This window comes from Pongo pygmaeus, chromosome 23 (genome assembly GCF_028885625.2).
Source record: "Pongo pygmaeus isolate AG05252 chromosome 23, NHGRI_mPonPyg2-v2.0_pri, whole genome shotgun sequence".
NCBI classification, from domain to species: Eukaryota; Metazoa; Chordata; class Mammalia; order Primates; family Hominidae; genus Pongo; species Pongo pygmaeus.
This window is the reverse complement of record NC_085931.1, coordinates 40,636,547-40,660,337: the sequence shown is the minus strand read 5'-3', so window position 1 is coordinate 40,660,337 and position 23,791 is coordinate 40,636,547. Positions and strand designations below refer to the sequence as shown.

Genomic DNA, 23,791 nt, shown 5'->3' with positions numbered 1-23,791 from the left:
ACAAATATGAGTCACTGTGCCCGGCCTGGACTCGCATTTCTCTGTGGAGTCTGAATCAGGACTTTCTTACATCCTGGCCCTGTCCCAGACCTGCCGAGTTAGAAATTGCAGTGGGCGGGCCCCTCGCTGCCTTAGACCTGTGGGAATAAGATGATGTGCCTTACCCCAGGGGAGGGCAGGAGGCAAACACAGGGATGAGGTCAGGATGAAAAAGGTGTGTGGCTGCCACCCAAGGATCTCAAGGATGCCTCTAGCATACGGGGGTTCGGTCAGGAGAGACATCTGGATTTTCTTGGCGCTTCCTTCGGAGCAGAGTCCTGCACCAGCAGTCTGCAGGCCATCCCCACATGGTGGTTCTGATGCCATCAACTCCAGATGGCAGGCATATGTGACACTGGGACATTACCGAGCTCCTGGTGGGCGTGCAATAAAGCCGTCCTCTGGCTGTGGTTTACTGTTTACCTGGGGTCTGGAGGTGCCATAATTAGAAAAAAATAACAGGTGAGCTTCAGGATCGCCTGTGGTGAGCACAAGTCCAGGATAATTACAGTGCGCATCCCAGCCGCTGGCCAAAGGCCGAGCTGTTGGCTTATTTTTGCCTTGTGCCAAAGCCAGCTCTGTCTGTACCTGAGACACACACAACGAAAGGAATGGAGAATATTGATGAAGCACAAATGTTTGCCCTGTAGAAGCCTCACAGCAGGACAGTGGGATGAGGAGAGAGTGGGCTCTGGGGTCAGCCAGACCCAAGTGTGCATGCCAGCTCTGGTGTGCCTTGGCTGTGGGGCCTTAGGCACGTGGCTTCACAGTGTCATGGTGAAGCCTCCACAGGAGGGGATGTGGGGGTCCCTGGCACCCTGGCCCACTGGCAGCTCAGGATGATGAGATGTGGTTGTTATTGGTTATTGATGTAAGTGTCATTATTGTTACCGACACTAACAGTAATTGTTATGGTTATTGTTAGAGTCTTTCTGGCCATGGCTGTGAACAAATTAGGACTGAGTTTTCCCAAACCTGTTATCTGGTCTGTAAAATGGACACTTGATATTGATACCTACTCAGAGCATCTCTAGGTGGATTAAATAAGGGAATGAAAGCAAAGTGCCAAGCAAGCGGGAATCAAATCTGAAGCTGTCACCCCTCACCCACCATCCCTAACCTCTTTTCTCCCCTCTGCCACCCCACAGTGCCTTGACTAGTTTTCTTCTTTCTCTCTCTCTTTCTTTCTTTCTTCCTTTCTTTCCTTTCTTTCTTTCTCCTTCCTTCCTTCCTTTCTTCCTTTCTTCCTTTCTTCCTTTTTTCCTTCTTTCCTTCTTTCCTTCTTTCTTTCCTTCTTTCTTTCTTTCTTTCTCTCTTTCTTCTTTCTTTTTTGACAAGGTCTCGCTTTGTTGTCCAGGCTGGAGCACAGTGGCACAATCTCGGCTCACTGCAACCTCCACTGACTGGGTTCGAGCAATTCTCCTGCCTCAGCCTCCTGAGTAGCTGGGATTATAGGTGTGTGCCACCATGCCCGGCTAATTTTGTATTTTTAGTAGAAACGGGGTTTCACCATGTTGGTCAGGCTGGTCTCAAACTCCTGACCTCAAATGATCCACCCACCTTGGCCTCCCAAAGTGCTGGGATTACAGACATGAGCCACCGTGCCCAGCCTTGACTGCATTTTAAAGCGAGGTTGAGTATGTTCACTTAGAGGGTGAGGGGGTGGGCAGCCTGGATGATAATAGTAACAACAGTAACAGCCTCCGTTATTGAGCAGAAACTATATGCTAGGCACCTTTTTTTCTTTGTTTGAGACAGCGTCTCTGTCACCCAGGCTGGAGTGTAGTGGCGCAATCTCGGCTCACTGGAGCCTTGACCTCCTTGGGCTCAAGCTATCCTCCCACCTCAGGCTCTCAAATAGCTGGAACTACAGGTGTGCACCACCATGCCTGCCTAATTTTTTTTTTCCTTCTGTAGAAATGGGGTCTGCACATGTTGTCCAGGCTGGTCTTGAGCTCCTGGGCTCCAGTGATCCTCCCACCTCAGCCTCCCATCATGTTGGGATTACAGGCCTGAGCCATTGCAGCTGGCTACTAGGCACCTTAATGTACCACTGCCTCGGTAAATCTCAGCAGCTATGGGATCCATATTTTATAGCTAAGAATAGATCAAGGGAGATGAAATGACTTCCCAGGGGTCACCCAGCTCATAAGCGGCAGAGCTGGAATTCAGATGTGACCCAGAGGTTGTCTCACTAGCCTTGCCCGCTGCCCCTTGGGCAGCACTCTCACCTGCTGATGCTCCGGGGATCCAGCAGATGCCTTTGCAGCCATGCACCTGGTCCCTGGGAGTGGGTGGATGGCACCACCTGTGTTTCTGGCAGGGAGTGGGGCCGGATGGTTCTGTGTTGCGGACGGGACCTCGCTCACACTCTGCTGCGTGTGCCACCCTCAGAGGATGGGGATGAATCACAGCAGAGGGGGCCAGCTTAGTCAGCACCCCATGCTGGTGTCTGGGCGCCATTTAGAGACACTCCAGCTGTCCCCTTCCTCCCCTGTCCCTGACCCCCTCCTCGGCTGCCAAGTACGGTGGTGCAGGTTGCACCTTGTGCAAGGACACCTGGCTGAGGGGTGAGCTGGAGCTGAACTCCAGCTGGCATTCTGCTTGCCAAGTTGTGTGTCTGGAAGGGCGCTGCATGTGTCCAGAGGATTCTGCAAGTTGAACCTTATCCTAATGTGGGCAAAGGCATCAGAGCGGGAGGCATTTGGTTCAGGAGCTCTAGAATTTTACACCTGAGCGAGATCATCTTGTTGAAGGCCAGCTTCTGTCTGGGAACATGGCCCCAGGCACATGCCTGTGGGGACAGGACTGTGAAGTAGGTAGAATATGTGCGCCCTCACCCCAATGCCATCCCTGGGCAGTGGGGGCTCTGCACAGCTGGTTCCTTTTTTTTTTTTTTTTTTTTTTTTTTTGCTTTTTTTGAGAGGGAGTCTCGCTCTGTCACCCAGGCTGGAGTGCAGTGGTGCAGTCTCGGCTTACTGCAACCTTTGCCTCCTGGATTCAAGTGATTCTCCTGCCTCAGCCTCCTGAGTAGCTAGGATTACAGGCGCGCATCACCACACCCGGCTAATTTTTTTTTTTGAGATGAAGTTTTGCTCTGTCACCCAGGCTGGGGTGCAGTGGTGCGATCTCTGCTTACTGCAACCTCTGCCTCCTGGGTTCAAGCGATTCTCCTGCCTCAGCCTCCTGAGTAGCTGGGATTACAGGCACACGCCACCATGCCCAGCTAATTTTTGTATTTTTAGTAGAGACAGGGTTTCACTGTGTTGACCAGGCTGGTCTCTAACTCCTGACCTTGTGATCCACCCTCCTCAGCCTCCCAAAGTGCTGGGATTACGGGCATGAGCCACCGCGCCCAGTCTGAACGCTGTTATTATCCCAGTTTTCATAGCAGGAAAACAAGGCCAGAAATGCCAGTATCACTGAGTGAGAAAATTAGGAAGCAGTAGCAACTGGATGTAAGCCCTGACATCTGACTCCAGAGCCAGCTCTTAAGCCTGTCCCCGGACAGCCTCCCCAGGCACAGAAATGCGGAGATAGCTGGTCCTGGTGCTCAGTGCTGTCCCCAGGCTGGGTATCCCACTCTTGGAGGTGAGATGGGGGTGCTGTGACCTGCTTCTCAGGGTGAGAGGGTCAGGGAGGGGCCTGCCCAGGTGGTGCTCAGTGAGCATGCTTTCCCGTCCCAGAGGGACTGTGCTGTCTGCTGGTCTCCCTGGCCTGACACTGCACATGTGTCTGTGAAAAGGTAGATAGAAAGCATTGCCGGCTGGGCGCAGTGGCTCTCGACTGTAATCCCAGCACTGCGGGAGGCAGAGATGGGAGGATCACTTGAGCTCAGGAGTTTGAGACCAACCTGGGCAGCATGGTGAGACCAATATTTAAATTTTTTAAAAAAGCATTATTTTGGGCATCTTCTCATCTGATCACTGGATATTAGAACCAGAGAGGCCTTTAAAGATCAACTGGTCCTGCCACTGCAGCTTCCCACATGGGGAAACTGAGGCCCAGAGAGGGCAAGTGGCTGAGTCACAGACTGAGCCATGTGGCAGAGCTGGGACTAGAATGTGGGGTCCTGTTGACCCATCTAGGAAGGCCAAGCACTTCTCATGTGCTAGATGATGGATGGGCAGAGGAGGGCATGGGCGGGCAGCCATGGCCCTGAGCCGAGGCTGACAAGGTGATGAAGTGAGTGGAACCATTAGCTGGTTTACCCCCCATGGAGTGGAGGGGGGAAAACGTGAACACCCATACATATACACACACATACAGCCCACCAAAGGGGCTTACCATTTGGGTCAGAGTGTGGCTGGGGAGGCAGGCCGAGGAGCATGTGGTCCAGTTTCTTGGTGGGCTGGTGTTTGGGACAGCTAGCACTGCAGCATGAACACAGGCTTTCCTGGCAGACCTGAACCCCAGGTACCCTGAGGCCTGCTCTGCCCTTCCTGTGTGTGTGAGCTGGGGCCCCTCATGGCACCTGTCTGGGCCTCAGTTGCCTCATTCATGAGTGAGATTATAATCCACACCTCTTGGGGCTTGAAGGGGCTAGCATGGTCCTAGAGTGTAGTTAGTGATTAATAAAGGAAAATTGTCATTAGTATGATTTGTTGGAAGGAGACTTTTTTTTTTGGATGGGGGTCTTGCTCTGTTGTCCAGGCTGGAGTACAATGGCTCAGTCTCAGTTCACTGCAGCCTCTGCCTCCTGGGCTCAAGCCATCCTCCCGCCTCACTTCCTGAGTAGCTGGGACTACAGGCATGCGCCACCACGCTTAGCTAATTTTTGCATTTTTTGTACAGATGGGGTTTCACTCTGTCACCCAGGCTGGTCTTAAACTCCTGGACTCAAGCAATCCACCCGTCTCGGCCTCCCAAAATGCTGGGATTAAGAAGGAGACTTTCATTATGTGATCAGGAGTGGGGACCCTAGAGGCCTGCTACCTGGATTCCAAGCCTAGCGGGGCTCCTTCCTAGCAGTGTGACCTTGGCTAAGTCACTTCACTTCTGGAACCTGAGTGCCCCCATCTAAAAAGGCGTAACAGGCCCTCCCCCACAGGTTGTCCTGGGGATTAAATGAGATGATGCATATAGACCTTTCAGCTTAGTGCCAGCACATAGTAGGTATTCAATAAACCACTAGCCCTAATAATAGGTAATATTTATTGAGCACTTGCTTAAAGCCAGACATTGTCAGCATCATTTTCACCATCTGCATTAGCAAACTTCTCTGTACCACTTTCTGAGCAAGCAGCCGTTGCCTCATATTCCCACAGTGAACGTAGAGGCCTAGAGATGGGAAGTGACTTGCCTGAGGTCACACAGGCAGCTTTTCAATGCCTGTGTGGTTTTGTCCATCTAAGTAGGCCTCAGAGCCACCGCTCTGTTCCAGTCTCCCAGAGAACCACCCTCCCTGTCCCCTCCCTTACCCATTACTCTCCAGCACCAGCAGCTTCTCGGAGCTTCAAGCTTTCTGAATGGCTTGGTTTAGCACTCGGCCATTAAACATTCATCTCTTACAATTTCAATCCAATTCCTATAAGTTTATTGGCAAGATGGGGTGTATTAGAGTTGCCAAATTTAATATATCAAGTGTGCATGTCTGGGACACGGTCTCTCTGCAGTAACGGGAGAAGAGAGGTTTTATATGTTTTCATTTTGAATGACTGTCTGTTCCTGATCCCATTACAGCCCCTGACTTAATGGCTGCTGTCCCTGTCTGCTGCAAGAATGGCTTTCTCCATCAATCTGCTTGGCTGTTGGGACTGTCTCTGTGTCTCTCCCCAGCCTCCTCCTCCTGAGCTGTGTTCCCCCATCGGTCCACTGTGGTGATCAGGTCTTGGGAGTCCAGGGCTTTGGCTGCTAGCCCGGATAGCTACCTTGTGACCTGGGGGAAATCATTTCTCTTCCTCATCTGGGCCTCAGGAACCTGTTCTATGAAGTGAGGGGTCTGACCACAGGGTGAGCAGTTGGTCTGGGCTCAGCCTTGGCAGATCCCCCTTGGTGGCCCAAAGTGGACCCGTCTGTCCTCCTGTTTTGCGGCACCAAACTCGTGGACCCAAGGGCTGGCTACGAGAGTCATTGAATTGCCACCCATCTTGGGCTGCAGATCACGTGGGTCAGGAGTGGTGGCTGTGGTCACCACAGCTGAGGGGTCTTAAGACCCCAAAATGTTTTCATTTCCCTCTATGACTGGATTCGGACCTGCCACCTGATAATTTAGTGATCTCCTTGGGAAGCTGTCAGCATTCACTGCCTGAGCCCTCTGGCTTCTCTAAGCCTTGAACTGGCTGTGGAAGAGAGGACACCTGGTAGTGTAACATTAGGAGACTGGGTTTGCCTTCTGCTTATCAGCTGTGTGACCTTGGGCAAATCACACCCGCTCTCTGAACCTCAGTTGTCCCAAAGGGAAAATGGGAATTGATTCATTTAACAAGTACTTCAATGCCTACTCTGTACTGTGCACTATTTTAGGTGCTGGGGCTCCAGCAGTAAACAAAACACAAACCTACCCTCATGGGTTTATATTCTTATTGTGGGAGAAAGACAGTAAACATAACAAGTAACTTATTGCATGAAGGGTGTATTAGTCCGTTCTCACATTGCTATAAGGAAATATCCGAGACTGGGTAATTTACAAAGGAAAGAGGTTTAAGTGACTCACAGTTCCGCATGGCTGGGAAGGCCTCAGGAAACTTACAATCATGGCAGAAGGGAAAGGGGAGGCAGGCACCTTCTTCACAAGGCAGCAGGAGAGAGAAGTGCCGAGCAAAGCGCGAAGAGCCCCTTATAAAACCATCAGATCCTGTGAGAACTCTTCACTATCATGAGAACAGCATGGGGGAAACCACCCCCATGTCAGTTACCCCCACCTGGTCTCTTCCTTGACACCTGCGGATTATGGGGATCACAATTCAAGATGAGATTTGGGTGGGGACACAAAGCCTAACCATATCAAAGGGTGATACATGCTACGAGGGAAAATAAAGCAGGGAGTGGAGGAAGCTAAGTGGAAGATTCTGTCATCTTGAATAAAGTAGCATTGGAGCAAAGATGGAAGGGGTCAAGAGGGGAAGTGAGGCGGGAGTTTGCAGGAGGGCACACCCCTCCCTGGGGAGCCTCGGGTGCAAAGGCCGGGAGGTGGCCATGTGCCTGGCATGTGTGAGGAGCAAAGAGGAGGCTGGTGTGGCCTACATGGTGCAAATATGGAGGTCAGAGGTACGGTAGGGGATGGGGCGGTGGCTCACACCTGTAATCCCAGCACTTTGGGAGGCCAAGGCGGGAGGACACTTGAGCCCAGGAGACCAGCCTCTGCAACATAGCGAGACCCCATCTCTACAAAAAAATTGTTTTTTTAAGTTAGGCATGATGACACGCACCTGTAGTCTCAGCTACTTGGGAGACTGAGGCGGGAGGATCACTTGAGCCCAGAAGGTTAAAGCTACAGTAAGCCGTGGTCACACCACGGCACTCCACCCTGGGTGACAGAGCGAGACTGTCTCAAAAAAATAAAACCCTATGTGGTAGGAGACAAGGGAGGCCAGCCACAGGGTATAAGGTGGCAGTTCTTCAGCCTACTTACATATTAGAATCACCCGATAGACTTTAAAAACTACCAAACAGCAGCCAGGCACAGTGGCTCACGCCTGTAATCCCGGCACTTTGAGAGGCTGAGACAGGAAGATTGCTTGAACCCAGGAGGTGGGGGCTGCAGTGAGCTGTGTTTGCAACACTGCACTCCAGCCTGGGTGACAGAGCAAGACCCTCTCAAAAATAAAAAATAAAATAAAAAAAAATAGTGCCCAGGCCTCACCCACTGAGGTTCTACTTTAACTGGTGTAAGTTGCAGGCTGGACATCAGAATGGTTAACAGATCCCTCTGGAATGAGACCTCTTAGGCCATACTCATCAGCTTGACGCTCCTAATGGGGCGGGGTGCATATGAGTAAAGCCTGGGCTCAGGCCTGGCCCTCAGGAAGGATTCAGTGGGCTGGTGAGGGATGTGTTTTCTCCAATGGCCTAATCTGAGCTCTTTGTGGCTTCCCAGGCAGCAAAGCACCTGCTCTGAGTGGCCATGGGGAAGCGATACTTCTGTGACTACTGCGACCGCTCCTTCCAGGACAACCTCCACAACCGCAAGAAGCACCTGAACGGGCTGCAGCACCTCAAGGCCAAGAAGGTCTGGTACGACATGTTCCGAGGTAGGTGCCGCTGGCTGGGGATTGGGCTCCTGGAGCCCTGCTCTCTGATCTTTCTTATCATCAAAGACCCCTGTGGGTCAGTGACAGTCTGGGTCTGGACTCTTTGAGGATCAAAAGAGAGGGAGGCCTGGGCCACTGGGCCCTCAGAGGAGCAGGCTGGTAAGTGAGCTCTTTCCCCAGCAACCCTGACTGAGGGCTCAGTGCTCCAGGCACCTGCCGGGCTCTGAGGACAGGAGGAAGGCCTCAGAAGGAGGTGATGTTTGAGCCAACAGCTGAAATAGGGGAAAGCTAGCCACGCAGTTCTGGGTGGAGGGTGTGAAGAGAAGCAGGCAGCCCTGAGTCCAGCACCAGGGCTCTGGGAGCAGGAGGGAGAGGGTGTGGCTGGGCGGAGCGGGCCAGAGGAGAATGGCAGGGCTCAAGCTGGCTCTGGGGCAGGGATCTTCCAAGCCTGTGGAGGCCATCGTAAGCAGGGGGGTCCCTGTTCCAAGGGCAGAGAGCAGCCTTTGAAGGGCGTTAGCTGCCATGGCCAGACCTGCCTTGACAGGTCTGGAGAGCAGTTGGGTGCGGTCAGTGGCAGTTGAATGACTGGCTGCAGGCACGGGTGAATAACCCAGTTGCAGAAGGAAGGCAGGCTCTTCTGGGAAAGGCCTCTCAGAGCAAGAACAATTGGGGTGAATGAGCTAAGGTCGGAAGTGCCTAGCACAGGGCTTCTTTCCCGGGAGGTGCCCAGAGAGGGGAGTTGTGCTGTTGCACGGCTGTCACTGGACGTTCAACTGAGGAACAGCCAGGGAGGTTCCAGAGGGTGACTGAAAGGAGCCAGGTTGAGAGGTATGGGCACTTGGCGGTGGGGCGAGGGTGGGCCAGGAGCTCCTGGAATGAGCCAGAGTGGGGCCGATGCCCTGTAGGTTGGTAAGCAGGATTCTGGGACAGGGCCTCCGAAGAAGGAACCAAATCCGGCAGCCGATAAGGGAGGAGAAGTAGAGAGAGAGTTCCCTGGTTGGGGCTAGGTGTGGTGGCTTTCGCCTGCAATCCCAGCACTTTGGGACACGGAGGTGGGAGGATTGTTTGAGCCCAGAAGTTCAAGAGCAGCCTGGGCAGCATTGTGAGACCCCGTCTCAAAAAAAAAGAGGCCTGAAACTGAGAGTTCACAAACAGGGAATGAGCATGGATCGAGTGCCAGCTACATGCCGGTGCTTTTCATAGTTCGTCATTTGCTTTTCTCGACAACTCTCTAGGGCAGTGATTCTCAACTCCAGCTGCAGGTTAGGATCACCTGGAGACCTTTAGGTTAAAACCACAGATTCCCCGACCCCATCCCCTCCCCAGAGGCAGGTTTGGGGACTAGGCATGGTGTTTCTAAAGGCTTCCCAGACTCTCCGCATTTCACTTGAGGGAGCTGAGGCTCAGAGGTTCAGGTGAGGGGGTGGCCAGGCTGCTCAGCAGGCCAGGCGTGGCTGTGGTTGCAAGGCCACAGGAAAATTCATGGGCAGTGGGGTCTCCTAGGTCCCTAGAAGACCTCTAACCCTGGTGTTACGCTAAGGCTCCCTGTTGTGCAAATCCAGTGTGGGCTATGATCTGGAGGGAGCTGGGCCGAGATCACCTAGTCCCAGATTCTCAGCTGTCAACAGCTGGATCCTGGGGTCCAGGGCTGATTGGCAGAGGTCCCTGTGTCACTTATAGAAAAGATGAAGCAGCAGGCGACAGGAGTCCCCCAGGGCTCTTGTGTTCTCAGCGTCCTCCCATCCCCAACACATTCAGTCCTTAGAACAGCTCTGTAAGAGGCTGGGCAGGCCAGGCCAGGCATCCCCAGTTACAGGTGATGACTTCAAAATCCAGAGCAGGCAGGGCGTGGTGGCTCACACCTGTAATCCCAGCACTTTGGGAGGCTGAGGTGAGAGGATTGCTTGAGTCCAGGAGTTCAAGACCAGCCTGGGCAACATGGTGAAACCCCATCTCTACTAAAAATAAAAAAATTTGGCCAGACTCCATGGCTCACGCCTGTAATCCCAGCACTTTGGGAGGTTGAGGTGGGTGGATCACCTGAGGTCAGGAGTTCAAGACCAGCCTGGTCAACCTGGTGAAACCCTGCCTCTACTAAAAATATAAACATTAGCCAGGCATGGTGGTGGGTTCCTGTAATTCCAGCTACTTTGGAGGCTAATGCAGGAGAATTGCTTGAACCTGGGAGGTGGAGTTTGCAGTGAACTGCGATCACACCACTGTACTCCAGCCTGGGCAAGACAGCAAGACTCCACCTCAAAAAAGTAAAAACAAAACTAAAAAAATTTGCCAGGGATGGTGGCCCGTTCCTGTGGTCCCAGCTGCTCAGGAGGCTGAGGTAGGAGGATCACTTGACCCCAAGAGGTGGAGGCTGCAGTGAGCCGAGATTGCACCACTGCACTCCAGTCTCGGCAACAGAGCGGGACCCTGTCTCAAAAAAAATAAATAAATGAAATAAAATCCAGAGCAGTGGGTTCCCTCACCTTGGGTCCCCAGCTACCGAGGGCCAAGCTGGCACATGACCTCTTTCCACTTCCTCAGGAGGCTGCCCCAGGGCTTCTGCTCACCCTGAGCAACCGCAGGGACTTGCGGATATACCGTGTGACTGAACTCAACTTCAGCTCTGCTCCCAGCTTCTTGGCCTGGGACACGTCCCCTTAGCCCTCAGAGGGGCTGATGATCCATCCGCTATGGTCAGGTGCAGGGCATCAGTCCCCAGGTGTCACTCACTAACACTGTGGCCCTCATTTTGTCATGTATAAAACAGCTACAACAGTCCCCACCTCCTAGGGCTATGACAGCGGCTCAGTAACCTCATGATGACTGCATGGCACATGAGAGCTTACTAAGTAGTCGCGGTACCTGTGGGTCCTCAGAAGGATTCCCTCCGGCCTTCATCTCATGGGCTTATTCATTCAGCGTGTCCTCGGCTCCCAGGCAGCCTCTAAAGATTCAAAGGTGGATAAAATAGGGCCCTTCTCCCTAGCGAGCTTGCGCCCAATTACAATGGTGTGTTCTGGGCAAAGCCCCTGTCCTGCCCAGGCCTCCATGACCTGCCGGCCTCTCCCTCCCAGCTGCAGCCACCCTGGCCACTGCATCTGCTGGGCATAAGCTGTCCCCTCTGCAGACATGCCCTTCCTGCTGTCCTCCCTGCCCCAAGCCAGGCCCCCCCACCTCAGAACTCAAGTCAGGCAGCAAATCCTCAGGGACGTCCTCCCCGACCCCTAGAACGGGTCAGGTGGTTTGGCTACACACTAGATGTTTACCCCACTTACATCCATAGGGATTAGTGTGACTGTTGGACCAGAAGGAAGGACCAGCTCTGACTTGTTCTCCACTTAAATCCTCAGCCTGGCGTGGTGCCTGGCACACAGGACATGCTCAGTGAATGTTTGGCAGATGAACGTCTAAGTGAATGAGCAAAGAAACATGAGGCACCAGGGGCAGCTGTTCATTCTGGGAGATGAAGCAAGAAGGACCAATAGGGTCAGATCACGAGGGGCCTTGAATACCCACTGCAAGAGCATGGGCTTCCTTGTGCAGGGCCTGGGCCAGGGGTTCTCAACCCTGAGTACACTTCAGAGTCACCGAGGAGCTTTAAGCAATTCTGATGCCCTCCCTTCCAATGAATTAAAGCAGAACCTGAGAGGGCTGGGGCCGGGTGTCCATGTAGTTTAAAAACTGCCTGGTGATTCTGATGTGTGGCTGGGGTCGGGAACCACTGAGCAGACATGGGCAGCCTGGAATTCTTCTCCCACGCCAAGCCACCTGGCAGAGCCCCTTGTCTAGGACTCAGGCTCAGTTCTGCTGCCAGCCTCAGGGGGGTCCAGGGCAATGTCCACATGCCCTCTCCTAGCCCCCGCCCCCCTCAGGGAAAGGCAGGCAGTGACGTCTGTAGCACCAGCTGGGTGCAATGAGTCTGACAAGCCCGGCGCTGACAGATAGACCCTCCCCACCCTGCTGGTCCCCCTGGCATGAGTTCTCTGACAACCAACTCCTTATCCCAGCAGACCACACAGCCCGCCCGCTCACCCCACCAACCCGCAAGCCACCAGTTGCGCTTAGCAAATCACTTCCCTTGTGTGAACCTCTGTTTTCCCCCTCTGCAAAGTGGGGATGTTTGTGCTGTTCAGAGGGTTTGTGAGGAAAAAATGAAGAATTGCTACCATTTGCTGTGTACCCACCCAGTCTTGGCCGCATACCTGGAGAACATGGTGCTAAGGCCACTGCTGGCCCCAGAGGCAGACCTGGTCACTTTCCTAGTGATTCTCATGTGCCACCAGGGTTGGGAACCACGGGCCTCCTCTGCAAAGTGCTCTCCATTCATTATCTGATGACATTTTCACAGCAGCCCTGCCAGGTGGGAACTATCCTCCCATTTGACATATGGGGAAACTGAGACTTGGAGATTATGCAGCTTGCACGTGGTCATATGTTGTTAGGATTTGAGCTCAGGTTTCTTGGACTCTGAAGCCTGTGGTCTTTCCTTGGCCTCTAGAAAAGCTGGTGGGTGAATGTCCAGCCCAGGCCTTACCTCTCCCCTCCCCTGGGGTGGATATAAGGGTTCCTGAGTCAGGGTACCATCCTCAGGTACCCTACTTCCTTACAGATTTTGACTGATTAATAGCTTGCCTATCAAGAATCAAATTTAAAACCATAACTATATGATGAAAGTAAAGATACGCTGGGCACAGTGGCTCACGCCTATCATCCCAGCACTTTGGGAGGCCAAGTGGGGAGGATCGCTTGAGCCCAGGAGTTCGAGATCAGCCTGGGTAATATGGCGAAACCCCATCTCTACAAAAAAATAAAAAAATTAGCCGGGCGCAGTGGCGGACGCCTGTAGTCCCAGCTACTCGGGAGGCTGAGGGGGAAGGATCACCTGAGTCCAGGAAGGTCGAGGCTGCAGGGAGCTGAGATCATGCCACTGCACTCCAGCCTGGGTGACAGAGTGAGACCTTGTCTCAAAGAAAGAAAAGAAAAATAGGAAAAATCAGAGGAAACTAGGGTTAAGATTAGGATCAGAGTGACTGCCAATGCTACAGAGTGATTGTCGGAAGTCCTGTCCAGGGTGGTGGCTGGTCTGGCCCTGAGTGCCCTACAGCTGGTGGAAGGAGGGAAGACAGAAGCCAGGGATTGCAGGCTTGCCTGCGGAGCAGTGCCTGGATCCTGGGATTGGCTGGTGGGCTTCCTGGCACTAGGATTTATTTAAATTTTTTTAGCATTTTATTTTGAAATAATTATAGATTCACAGGAAGTTGCAAAGATAATAACGAGAAGTTCCATAGTGCCAGGATTTTTTTAAAGTATTATACCTCCAGGCTGGGCCCAGTGGCTCACACCTGTATTCCCAGCACTTTTGGAGGCCAAAATGGGAGGATCGTGTGAGCCCAGGAGTTCGAGACCACCCTGGGCAACATAATGAGTCACCAGCTCTACAAAAAGATCAAAAATATTAGCCGGGTGTGGTGGTACACAGCTGTAGTCACACCTACTTGGGAGGCTGAGACCGGAGAAGGATCACTTGAGCCCAGGAGGTAGTGGCTGCAGTGAGCCATGATTGCACCGCTGCACTCCAGCCTGGGTGACAGAGCGAGACCCTGTCTCTAAAAAACAAAAAAACCCAAAGTCCCCAGACTCCCCAGGGGACTCCCTCGTGCCAAGTTGAGAACCACAGGCATGAAACTTGGTCCTTGCCTTTGGCCCGTCCTGCGTGGGGTGGGAGGGGTTGAGGTCACCTGCAGCTCGGATCCATCTGCCCAGGACTCCCGCCTGTGGTCATCTGCTTCCACTCCTCCATGGAATGGGAAACTCTGCTTTCTGCACAGCTGTGTCAGGATAAAGGGTCCATCTGCCCGTGTGGCTTCTACTTCCCGCCTCCTTTGGTGGAGCCTGAACCGTCCGAATTGCGTCCCTCTCTTCTCTCGCAGATGCAGCTGCCATCTTGCTGGATGAGCAGAACAAGCGGCCCTGCAGGAAGTTTCTACTGACAGGTAAAGTCCTCTGCACAGCTCAGGTGCCTGCGGGGACCTGCAGTGTCCAACCTGGCCCACTTGGACCTCTGCAGAGTGTCTTCCCCGACCCAGCCACCATCCCAAGCCCACTTTGCAGCAGTGGCTCCAGCTGACTGGCCAGTCAGGGCCTTCCCAGGTGTTGTGTCTCAGGACCTCCTAGAGACTGGTCCTCAGCTCTTCAGATCTAGAATGTGATTGTATCAGCTCCCCTAGAACAAGCAAGCCGTGGGAGATTACAAGTAAATCCAAGAGACACTTATGGGTGGAATAGACTTGTTGATTAAGTTAGCCTGGGAGCCTGGCCTCCTTCCCAGCAGGCAGAACTTCAGAGAGTAACAGGGTTGATGATCTGAGGAAGTTCAGGATCAGAACCAAGGATGCTAGGTGTAGATTTGACTGCTCAGTACTCAGCTACTAGAGATGCATATAGGTCAGAGAGATAAAGGGCCAAGCATGGTGGCTCACTCTTGTAATCCCAGTACTTTGGGAGGCTGAGGTGGGAGGAATGCTTGAGGCCAGGAGTTTGAGACCAGCCTGGGCAACATAGCGAGACCTCCATCTCTACCAAAAAAAATTTTTTTAATTAGCTGGGCATGGTAGCACACATTGGTAGCCCCAGCTACTAGGGAGGTTGAGGCGGGAGGATCACTTGAGCCCAGGAGTTCAAGGCTGCAGTGAGCTATGATTACACCACTGCACTCCCGCCTGGGCAACAGAGTGAGGACCCTGTCTCTTTTAAAAAAAGAGAGAGCAAGAGATAAAAACCTCAGGAAGTGAAGGAACCAAAGACAGATAAAAATAAGAGTAGGAAAAATAAGATAAAACCAAGAGAATAGTCTTCTCCATGCTTGCCTTTGAGGTTGTGTGTATTCTCTAAGGGTTTGGCTCTGAGCTTCCTGGCATCCACGGCAAAGAGGAAAACTATGACGATTCACATGGTTTGTAAGGGAGCTTAGCACTGGGGAGAGGTGCTACAGCTGAACTAGGGAAACTGGGTAAATGTCCAAGCTCCCCTAGGATGGGCACCAAGCCTGCAGATCAGGGGCTTCCCTACAGACTTTGCCTTGATGTGAATATGTCACTGGTAGGTTATCCTGGCTTGAGACACCTCCAGCCTCCCAGTATCTCGACATACATTTTGGTCTCCTTGGTTGAGAGAGGGGAAGCCACCCCAGATTTTGGTGCCTCTTTGGCAAAGCTGCCACTGAAGCCTTTCTAAGGAGCAGTCCAATTGCTCCCGTGAGCCAGGTAAGCAGGCAGAATACTAGGCTGGGCATAGCACGTGCTGCGGCTTGGAGTGGAGAAAGGAAGCATGGCCCTTTCAGGAACCCATATGTAGTTCATGGAGGCAGGGCTGGGAGGGCTGGTGACAGAGACAGCCTGCAGAGGCTTGCGAGGCCCAGTCATGACAGGCTTCAGTCGGAAGTGATCCCCAGCATGGGCGGGGGGCAGCTGGAGAAGGGTCGTGAGCATATGGCATGATGGGTGAGAGGTTGCTCTGGCTGCTGAACGGGCAGGGCCAGAGAGATTCCATTTTCTGTCCCAGATCAGGGTTGCTACTCTTCAGGCCCTGAAGTCCTGCCCCTAAGATTCTGGGACCCCTCATCAGGGCACCCCTCAGCCCCCGTGGGGAGCCCCTCCCGAGCAGCGAGTAACTCTGTCTTCCTGCGGCAGGCCAGTGCGACTTTGGCTCCAACTGCAGATTTTCCCACATGTCAGAGCGAGACCTGCAGGAGCTGAGCATCCAGGTGGAGGGTATGTCTCGGGATGCCCTGGGCTAAGCGGGAGTGGGGTGCTGGGGCATGTGAGCTCTGAGACTGGGGAAGCTGGCCTATGCCTCCCCATCTCTCCATCATTGGCAGCCAAGGGCCGCCCAGGATGATGGGGAGCCCTGAGCCCCTGGTTTGGGCCAGGTGTCAGGAACAGCCTCAGCATGAGTGGAAAAGGCAGGCCTGCGTCCCCTTATAGTGGAGCCTGTGTGGCTTCCTGCCTGGGAGCCCTGAAGGTGCACCTCAGCCCCACCTGGACCCTGTGGCCAGCCCAGCAGTCATTGGTGGGTACACCCCATCCCTTCCTCAATCAGGCAGCATACCCAGTCCCCACTTGGCACCAAGCAGACCCCTTATGACAGTCTGGGGACAAGGAGTTTAGGAACACACCTTCCCTGCCCTCTGGAGTCTCACAGCCTGGTGATTCCAGAGAGGGGCAAGTTCAGCCTCCATGGAAACTGACATCTCGCCTTTGGGAAATTCACTCCTCTAGTTAGAGAACAAGGAAGTTCTGACTGAGATGGCCTTTATCAGTCTTCTTCCACAGCCTCTCATTGAACAGGTGGGGAAACTAAGGCCAACATTCAGACTGAAGGGCCTCGCATGAGCCCCCCAGCAGGTTAGGGGCAGGCTCCGGGTCTCTCAGTGCCTGACCCCCTAGGCTTCTCTGTCCAGGAGGCCTCAGGGTAGCCAGTGAGGGTCTGGGGCAGCTTGGCCTTTGCCCTGATCCTCCCACGGGCCTTACTCCCCTCTGACCAGTTAGACACTGCAGGCTCCGTGCCCTGCCCTGGGAGCCAGTGGCGCTGTGGCTAAAGCCCCAGGACCAACACAGGGTTTCCAGGAGCATTTTTTCCCAGGGTGGAAGCAAGGCCTTTTGGGACTGGCTAGCAAGTTCTGGCAGCAGTGGCAGCTCCAACTCTTCCCTGGCTATGGGCTCTCAGAGGACGGCTGGCCCACGGTGGGACGAGCATGGGACAGTGGGCCTGGAACTGGAGACTATGCCTAGTGGGGACAGGAATGGGGAGAGTCCCAGGGTGGCTGGGAACAGAGTCCTAGCTGGCAGCTCAGACAGTCCCGGCTCTGCCACATTCTCTGTAACCTTGGTACATGGCTTAACCTCTTGGAGGCTGTGTCCTATCAAATGTGATGTCTCTAAGGATGAAGCAAGATGACACCTGTGCAGCCCAGGGCCTGGCCCCGAGTGAGCTCCAGAGACCAGGGCCCGGCCCTGAGTGAGCTCCAGAGACTGGGGCCTGGACCCGAGTGAGCTCCAGAGACCAGGGCCCGGCTCTGAGTGAGTGCTGGTCAAGTGTATGATTACTTTCCTCTGGCCCAAGACTCCATCCCAGATTAGTTGGCAACTCTGACCCCATCAAACGCTCACACCCAGCTTGTATAAATTCCATTCGTTGATTGGTTTTAATTCGTTGAGCAACAGGTTTTGTTGGACATCTTATGAGAAGAAAAACCAGGGAAACTGAGGCTCATTACCCTGCCCAGGGTCAAAGACCTGGCAGGTGACAGAGCTGAGATTTGACCCCATTCGACTGCCCTCGCTGCCTCCCTGCACCCCAGATTCAGACCCCTTCTTAGGGCTAGGCTCTCTCTTTTTTTCTTTTTTTTTGAGATGGAGTTTCACTCTTGCTGCCCAGGTTGGAGTGCAGTGGTGCGATCTTAGCTCACTGCAGCCTCCACCTCCTAGGTTCAAGCGATTCTCCTGCCTCAGTCTCCCAAGTAGCTGGGATTATAGGCACCCACCATCACACATGGCTAATTTTTTTTTTTTTTTTTGTATTTTTAGTAGAGGCAGGGTTTCGCCGTGTTGGCCAGGCTGGTCTCGAACTCCTGGACTCAGGTGATCCACCTGCCTTGGCATCCCAAAATGCTGGGATTACAGACGTGAGCCACCGTGCCTGGCCAGGGCCAGGTTCTCTACATGCACTGTCCTGTTTCCAGCTCCCCAAGAGCTTGGAGGCAGCTGGGGTTGTCTCTATTTGATGGGAAAACGGTGAGGCCAAGTGCTGGGCCCTTGTGCACAGATGGCCTGGAGAAGCAGTCCAGGTGCATCCTCCTGAAGGTTGCTGCAACTTCCCAGGGCTTGCTCAGGGCCTACCAGTTGCTTCTGCTTTGTGAGAGGGTAGGGTTCTGGCAGGCAGGAGTGTACACCTCACTTGCCTTTGTCTCCCTGTCCCCACAGAGGAGAGGCGAGCCAGGGAGTGGCTACTAGATGCTCCCGAGCTCCCCGAGGGCCATCTGGAGGACTGGCTGGAGAAGAGAGCCAAGCGACTGAGCTCAGCCCCAAGCAGCAGGTACAGGTCCCCAGGGTTCCCTCCCGCTGTGCCCCTGGGGGCAAAACCCCAGCCCGCCTTCCCCTTCCTGAGGCTCAGGAATCTCCATGAACTGCCCAGGCCCAGGGGCCGAATAAAGTTGCCTACACATAGCTCCCCGAGGAGCCCTTGGGGCCCCAGGCCCTGGCCAGAGGCCTGAGGGGTGTTTGAAAGAGCCTCTCCCGAAGCTGGGCCCCTGTTGGAGTCTGTGCTGGCTGGAGGGGAGGCAGACGGCTGAGCTGATTTGGCTGCAAGTCACCAAGTCCATTGCCAGAGGGAGGGGCCTGGACTGTGGTCACCATGCACTGCTACCCGCTGTTGCCTCTAGGGCCTTGCAGAAGGGAAAACAGGGAGGGTGCGACTTGCCTGAGGGCACACAGCTGGGAAAATGTAGAGCCGGGATTGCACAGGGTGTGATGACAAGGTCCTGGTCCCACTGCCTTTCTAAGGAAGGGGGTCTGGGGATGGCCTCAGCCCTCGGGACGCTCACAAGTAGAAGGGGAGCTGCTGGATCGGGGTCCTTGGGGTGTGTGCTTCGTGATGTCCCTGGTCCTCCTCTTTGAGGGAAGGGACTCGGGTGATATTCACATCAGCAGAACGGGGCACAGGGCAGGCAGGGGCAGACAAAGGCTGCATGGCATCGTGGCCAAAACTGAAGCCTGAGCTCCTGGGCTCTTCCTCCAGGGATTGAAGGAGGGAGGGGAGGAAAAGGGGATAAAGCTGCGCCCAGGAGCCACATGCGACTTTGAACACGTTTTCCCATCCCGACTACCTTGCTTTCCCCATCTTGCAACAGGGCTTCAGACCTGACTACCTCTGTGGTGTGGCTTCGCAAAATGGTGGCCTGGCCTGGGCCAAGGGGACCTGGCCAGATAGTCTGGGGGGTGAGGCCTTCCCTTGGAGCTCTGCCAGGAGGTGAAGGCCAAACTTCTTGCCTTCTCTGTACTCCAGTGAAAGAGACTATGAGGGTGTTTTTTTTTTTCTTTCTTTCTTTTTTTTTGTGATGGAGTCTTGCTGTATTGCCCAGGCTGGAGTGCAGTGGTGTGATCTCGGCTCACTGCAACCTCTGCCTGTGGGTTCAAGCGATTCTCCTGCCTCAGCCTCCCAAGTAGCTGGGATTACAGGCACCCACCATCATACCTGACTGATTTTTGTATTTTTGTAGAGATGGGGTTTTACCATGTTGGCCATCCTGGTCTTGAACTCCCGACCTCAGGTGATCCGCCCGCCTCGGCCTCCCAAAGTGCAAAGTGTTGGGATTACAGGCATGAGCCACCACACTCGGCCTCTTTTTTTTTTTTTTTTTTTTTTGAGACGGAGTCTCGCTCTACCACCCAGGCTGGAGTGCAGTGGCACAATCTCGGCTCACTGCATACTCCACCTCTTGGGGTTCATGCCATTCTCCTGCCTCAGCCTCCTGAGTAGCTGGGACTACAGGCGCCTGCCATCACGCCCGGCTAATTTTTTTGTGTGTTTTTAGGGGAGACGGGGTTTCACCATGTTAGCCAGGATGGTCTCGATCTCCTGATCTCATGATCCTCCTGCCTCAGCCTCCCAAAGTGCTGGGATTACAGGCATGAGCCACCGCGCCCAGCCTTTTTTTTTTTTTTTTTTTTTTTGAGATGGAGTCTCACTCTGTCACCCAGGCTGAAGTGCAGTGGCACGATCTCGGCTCACTGCAACCTCCGCCTCCTGGGTTCAAACATTTCTCACGCTGCAGCCTCCCAAGTAGCTGGGATTAGAGGCATGCACCACCATGCCTGGCTAATTTTTGTATTTTTAGTAGAGACAGAGTTTCGCCGTGCTGGCCAGGCTGGTCTCGAACTCCTGACCTCAGGTGATCCACCTGCCTCAGCCTCCCAGAGTGCTGGGATTACAGGCATGAGCCACCACACCCAGCTAGTAAAGGTGTTTTAAAACTAACTTTGTCTTTTACCTTTATTTTAAATCTGTGTCCAGTTTTTGTCTCCCCACCTTAAAAGTATATATGGTACAGACATGACTCAAACGTTGGAGTGTGACATTCTCTCCTCCTGGTCCTGTCTGAACGGTCCCGTCTAAAAGGGTTCTATCCTGTCTTTGGGCATGTGAGCACCTCCCTTGGGACTGGTTGCTGTCCAGGGATCCACGTCCTACACCCCAGACTCCTTCAGCCCGTGTGCGAATGGCTTGGGCTGGTTGGAGGCTTCCCAGAAAGCTCTGGCCCCTGCACCACTACTTGGACAGGACCTCCTATGAGTCCCATCCTCACTCTGCCACCTGCTAACCGAGTTGCACCAGCCACTCACCTCCCTGCTCTGGCTCCATGGTGTCCTCCGCTGGGAGCGAATCACAGAGGCCCGGCTGTCTCTTGGGGCTGTGACAAGGTTTCATGGAGTCCTTGTGGCTGAACTGGAGTGAGCACCAATGGGTAGGGTAGAGATGGGGTGCCCCAGAGTCCTTGTCTGGGTTCCAGACACATGCATCCCTGTGCTGACACAAGGCACTATGAATTTGAGACTTGGGGGACTAGGGTACCAGATGGGGAAACTGAGGCTGAATGACTGGCTCCTAGTCACAGGTTGAAGTGGTGACCATATGAGAATTGAGTTTGGTGTTTACAGTGTTCCCAGTGTTTGGGGGCATTCAGGGAGATTGGCACCCCCATTTTGCAGCTGAGGAATCTTAACCTCTTCAGGAGGTGGGGCCATCCTGATCACATGTGCCCTGCTGCCCTTAGCCCTCACTTGAGAGAGAGCTAGGTCCCTGCCCTGTGTCCAGACCCCAGGCTGCCTCTGACACCAAGTTCAGGGCTGGCCCAGGGCTCTGTGCAGCTGTGGGTAGTGGCAGTGGCAGCAGCAGGCTGCCCTGATGGCAGTGACTGTTTTGGGAATGGGGTCTGCAACTGGAGCCCACCTTGGCTCTAGGGGGTCTGAGCCCTGTGCTCTGGGCCATTGTCGCTCTGGGCCATTGTCCCTCTGGGCACCCAGCCTGGCCCCTTCCAGGGGATCTGCTACCTGCCTTCCTCCTGCCTCCTGAGGGCTTGGGGCCAAAATGAATTATTCTCTAGGCAGAGCAGGCCTGTCCAGCCTTGAGAAAAAGGGGCTGTGGGAAGGGAGGTGACCGTTTATTCCTGCTTTTGCCATTGCTGCCTTGGGCGTCCATAACCGTCTCCGGGCAGGCTGGTCTCCTGAAGCCTAGCAGCCTTTCCCTCAGTCCTGGGCTTTGAGCCCCTCCCCTGCATCCACACCCCCTACCCTGCTTAATGGGAGGGGGTGGATTCCAGCCCCAGCCCCAGCCCCCGCAAGGCTACCTCACTTTCTTCCTGGCTGCCTCTCCAGCCTGGAGGCAGTAATGTTCTTCCTCCACCCCGGCTGTCCTGGGAGCTCCAGCGGCCCCTCCCTGGTCTCCCACCTTCCCTCTGCTCCCACAGGGGATCCTCCACACAGCAGCCCTGAGGCACCCTGGCCAAGGCACTTCCCCACGTCCTCCACCTCTGGCTGCACAGCCCCGTTTGCAGGGCTGGGGCTGGGGCGGGGGACCCTCCTTGATGCCTCCGCAGCCGGTCGGATCTCGCCTTCTCACCTCTTGCCGCTGGCCTGACTGTTGGTCCCACTGGACACTCAGCAGCAGCTTAGATGAGGCATCATTTGTGATTTCGGAGCACCTTGCACATGCTATTTTCTTGCCTGAAACTGCCTCCCACCTCTCTGCCTGGCAGAGTCAGACTTGTCCTGGAAGCTCTAGCTGAGACATCACCCCTCCCAGCCCCCGCTTCTCCTGCATGGCCTGGGCAGACTTGGGGGGCCCAGGACAGGTTTACCGCATGAATGAGCATTCAGGCTGCCGTTCCGGCGTTCCCCAGATGTTAGTGCTGCGAGCCTCTTGTGGGGCCTGGTCTGGAAGCCTGGGGGACCCCCTCTTCCTCTCAGGGTATCTGCTTCCTCCCCCAGAGTACAAGGCACAGAGGGCTGCTCACCCCACCTCGGGGAACCGAGACCTGCAGGCTCCAACCCCCGCTGGCTGAGCTGAGCCTCCCTGATGAGCCAGGCCAGCCCTCCTTGTAAATGTGGGGAAGCGGGGGGTCCATGAAGCCCCAGCCTGGTGGCATAGCGCTTGTCCCTCTCCGCAGACTGACCCTGAGGGATCTGTCAAGAGCAGCGGCGGCCTCAGACACACAGACTAATCCCTCGGCAAGGCCAGGCCTGGCCCTGCTGCCCATTGTTGGCTCTTCAGATTGCAACTCTATCCCTCTTAATCTCTCCTTTGCACCCCTCTCTGGGTGGGCGCTGCCATCCTGGCCCATTCTCCTCCTCGACTCTGTTTCCTCTGATTAGGACCGCGGCTGGGAAAATGCAAGAGAGTGGCTCCTGTCCTCACGCACAGGACAAACAGGTCACCAGAGAAGCTACGAGCAGAGTTGTGCCAGACACGCACCTCAGTGTCCCCAAGGCTTTGGCTCACGTGTCTGGGGCCCTGGCAGTGTGCCAGTGTGTGTGAGCAGGCGCTGGGTATGCCTGTCTACTGGTGGGGCCTCAGGGCAGGCAGGGGCACGGGGCTGAGACTTGGACCCAGGAGGTCCCAGCTTCCCAGGAATCTGCCCCATTTTCTAGAGGAAGGGCCTGAGGCTCAGGGGAAGGGGCTCCTCAGGATCACACCCTCCCTGGGGATCCCCACTGTCCCTGTGGCCCTGCAGGGAGCCCAGGCTTGGCTGGCAGCTGGGGCACTCCCTTCCAGCAACTGCAGAACCTCCCCGCCTTCTCTGCGGCTGGTGGAGTTTATGAAATCTCCCCAGTGCCATAAATCATGTCAAGAGCTGCCTTCTGCACTTTCTAGCAGGCAGTGAGCCATGAAGCAGGGGATGTCCCTGTCCTCTCACACCTGGGGGTCCTGGAGGCTGCACCCAGAGCTCCCCGGAGTCCTTGACTCTGCGACTCCTTGACTCTTCATGGCAGGTCTGGCCCAGAGAGGAGCAGGCTGGTGGGTGCAACAGGGGAAACTCCCAGGGCTCCTGACCCCGGCTCCCCACCTCCCCCTTGGAGGTCAGAGGCCTCTCCAAACCCCTCTCCGCAGGCCCAAGCCCTTCTGTCTCTGCAGAGGGCTGGCCACTGGGCCCCTGAGCCTGCGAGGAGCTGCCAGGGCCTCACCTTGCCTGAAGGCTGGATGTTGGGGTGTGGGAGTATGCCAGAGCAGAGGGAGCTGAAGTGGGAGGGCCATGTCTGCAGCCGATGTGTGGCTGGCATTCCAGGCCCTCAGGCCTCATCCCGAGGGTGTCACTTGGTCACGTGACTGACTCCTTGCACCTCAGTTTCTTCATCTATAAAATGGGGTTTGCCTGAGGATTCTTAAGGTTTCTCTAGGTCATGGTGTGTGGCCCAGAATAGCACCTGGTCAGTAAGATCTTTCAGCATTGCTGTTTGTTGTTCCACAATCACTGGGTGGCCTCCTGGCACCAGGCCTGGCCCTGCGCC

The 23,791-nt window shown here is 54.6% G+C and overlaps 1 protein-coding gene across 1 annotated transcript in view; it reads left to right on the top strand.

Moving 5' to 3' along the window:
* The window catches only part of ZMAT5 (zinc finger matrin-type 5), a 36,073-nt gene that overhangs the window by 10,337 nt on the left and 1,945 nt on the right, over positions 1 to 23,791 (top strand). Inside the window, exons 2-5 of the mRNA XM_054470248.2 lie at positions 8,078 to 8,231; positions 14,162 to 14,224; positions 15,920 to 16,000; positions 18,212 to 18,323. Coding sequence (XP_054326223.1) covers positions 8,105 to 8,231; positions 14,162 to 14,224; positions 15,920 to 16,000; positions 18,212 to 18,323 — 383 coding nt within the window. The 5' untranslated portion in view covers positions 8,078 to 8,104. The remainder of the gene's footprint in view (positions 1 to 8,077; positions 8,232 to 14,161; positions 14,225 to 15,919; positions 16,001 to 18,211; positions 18,324 to 23,791) is intronic.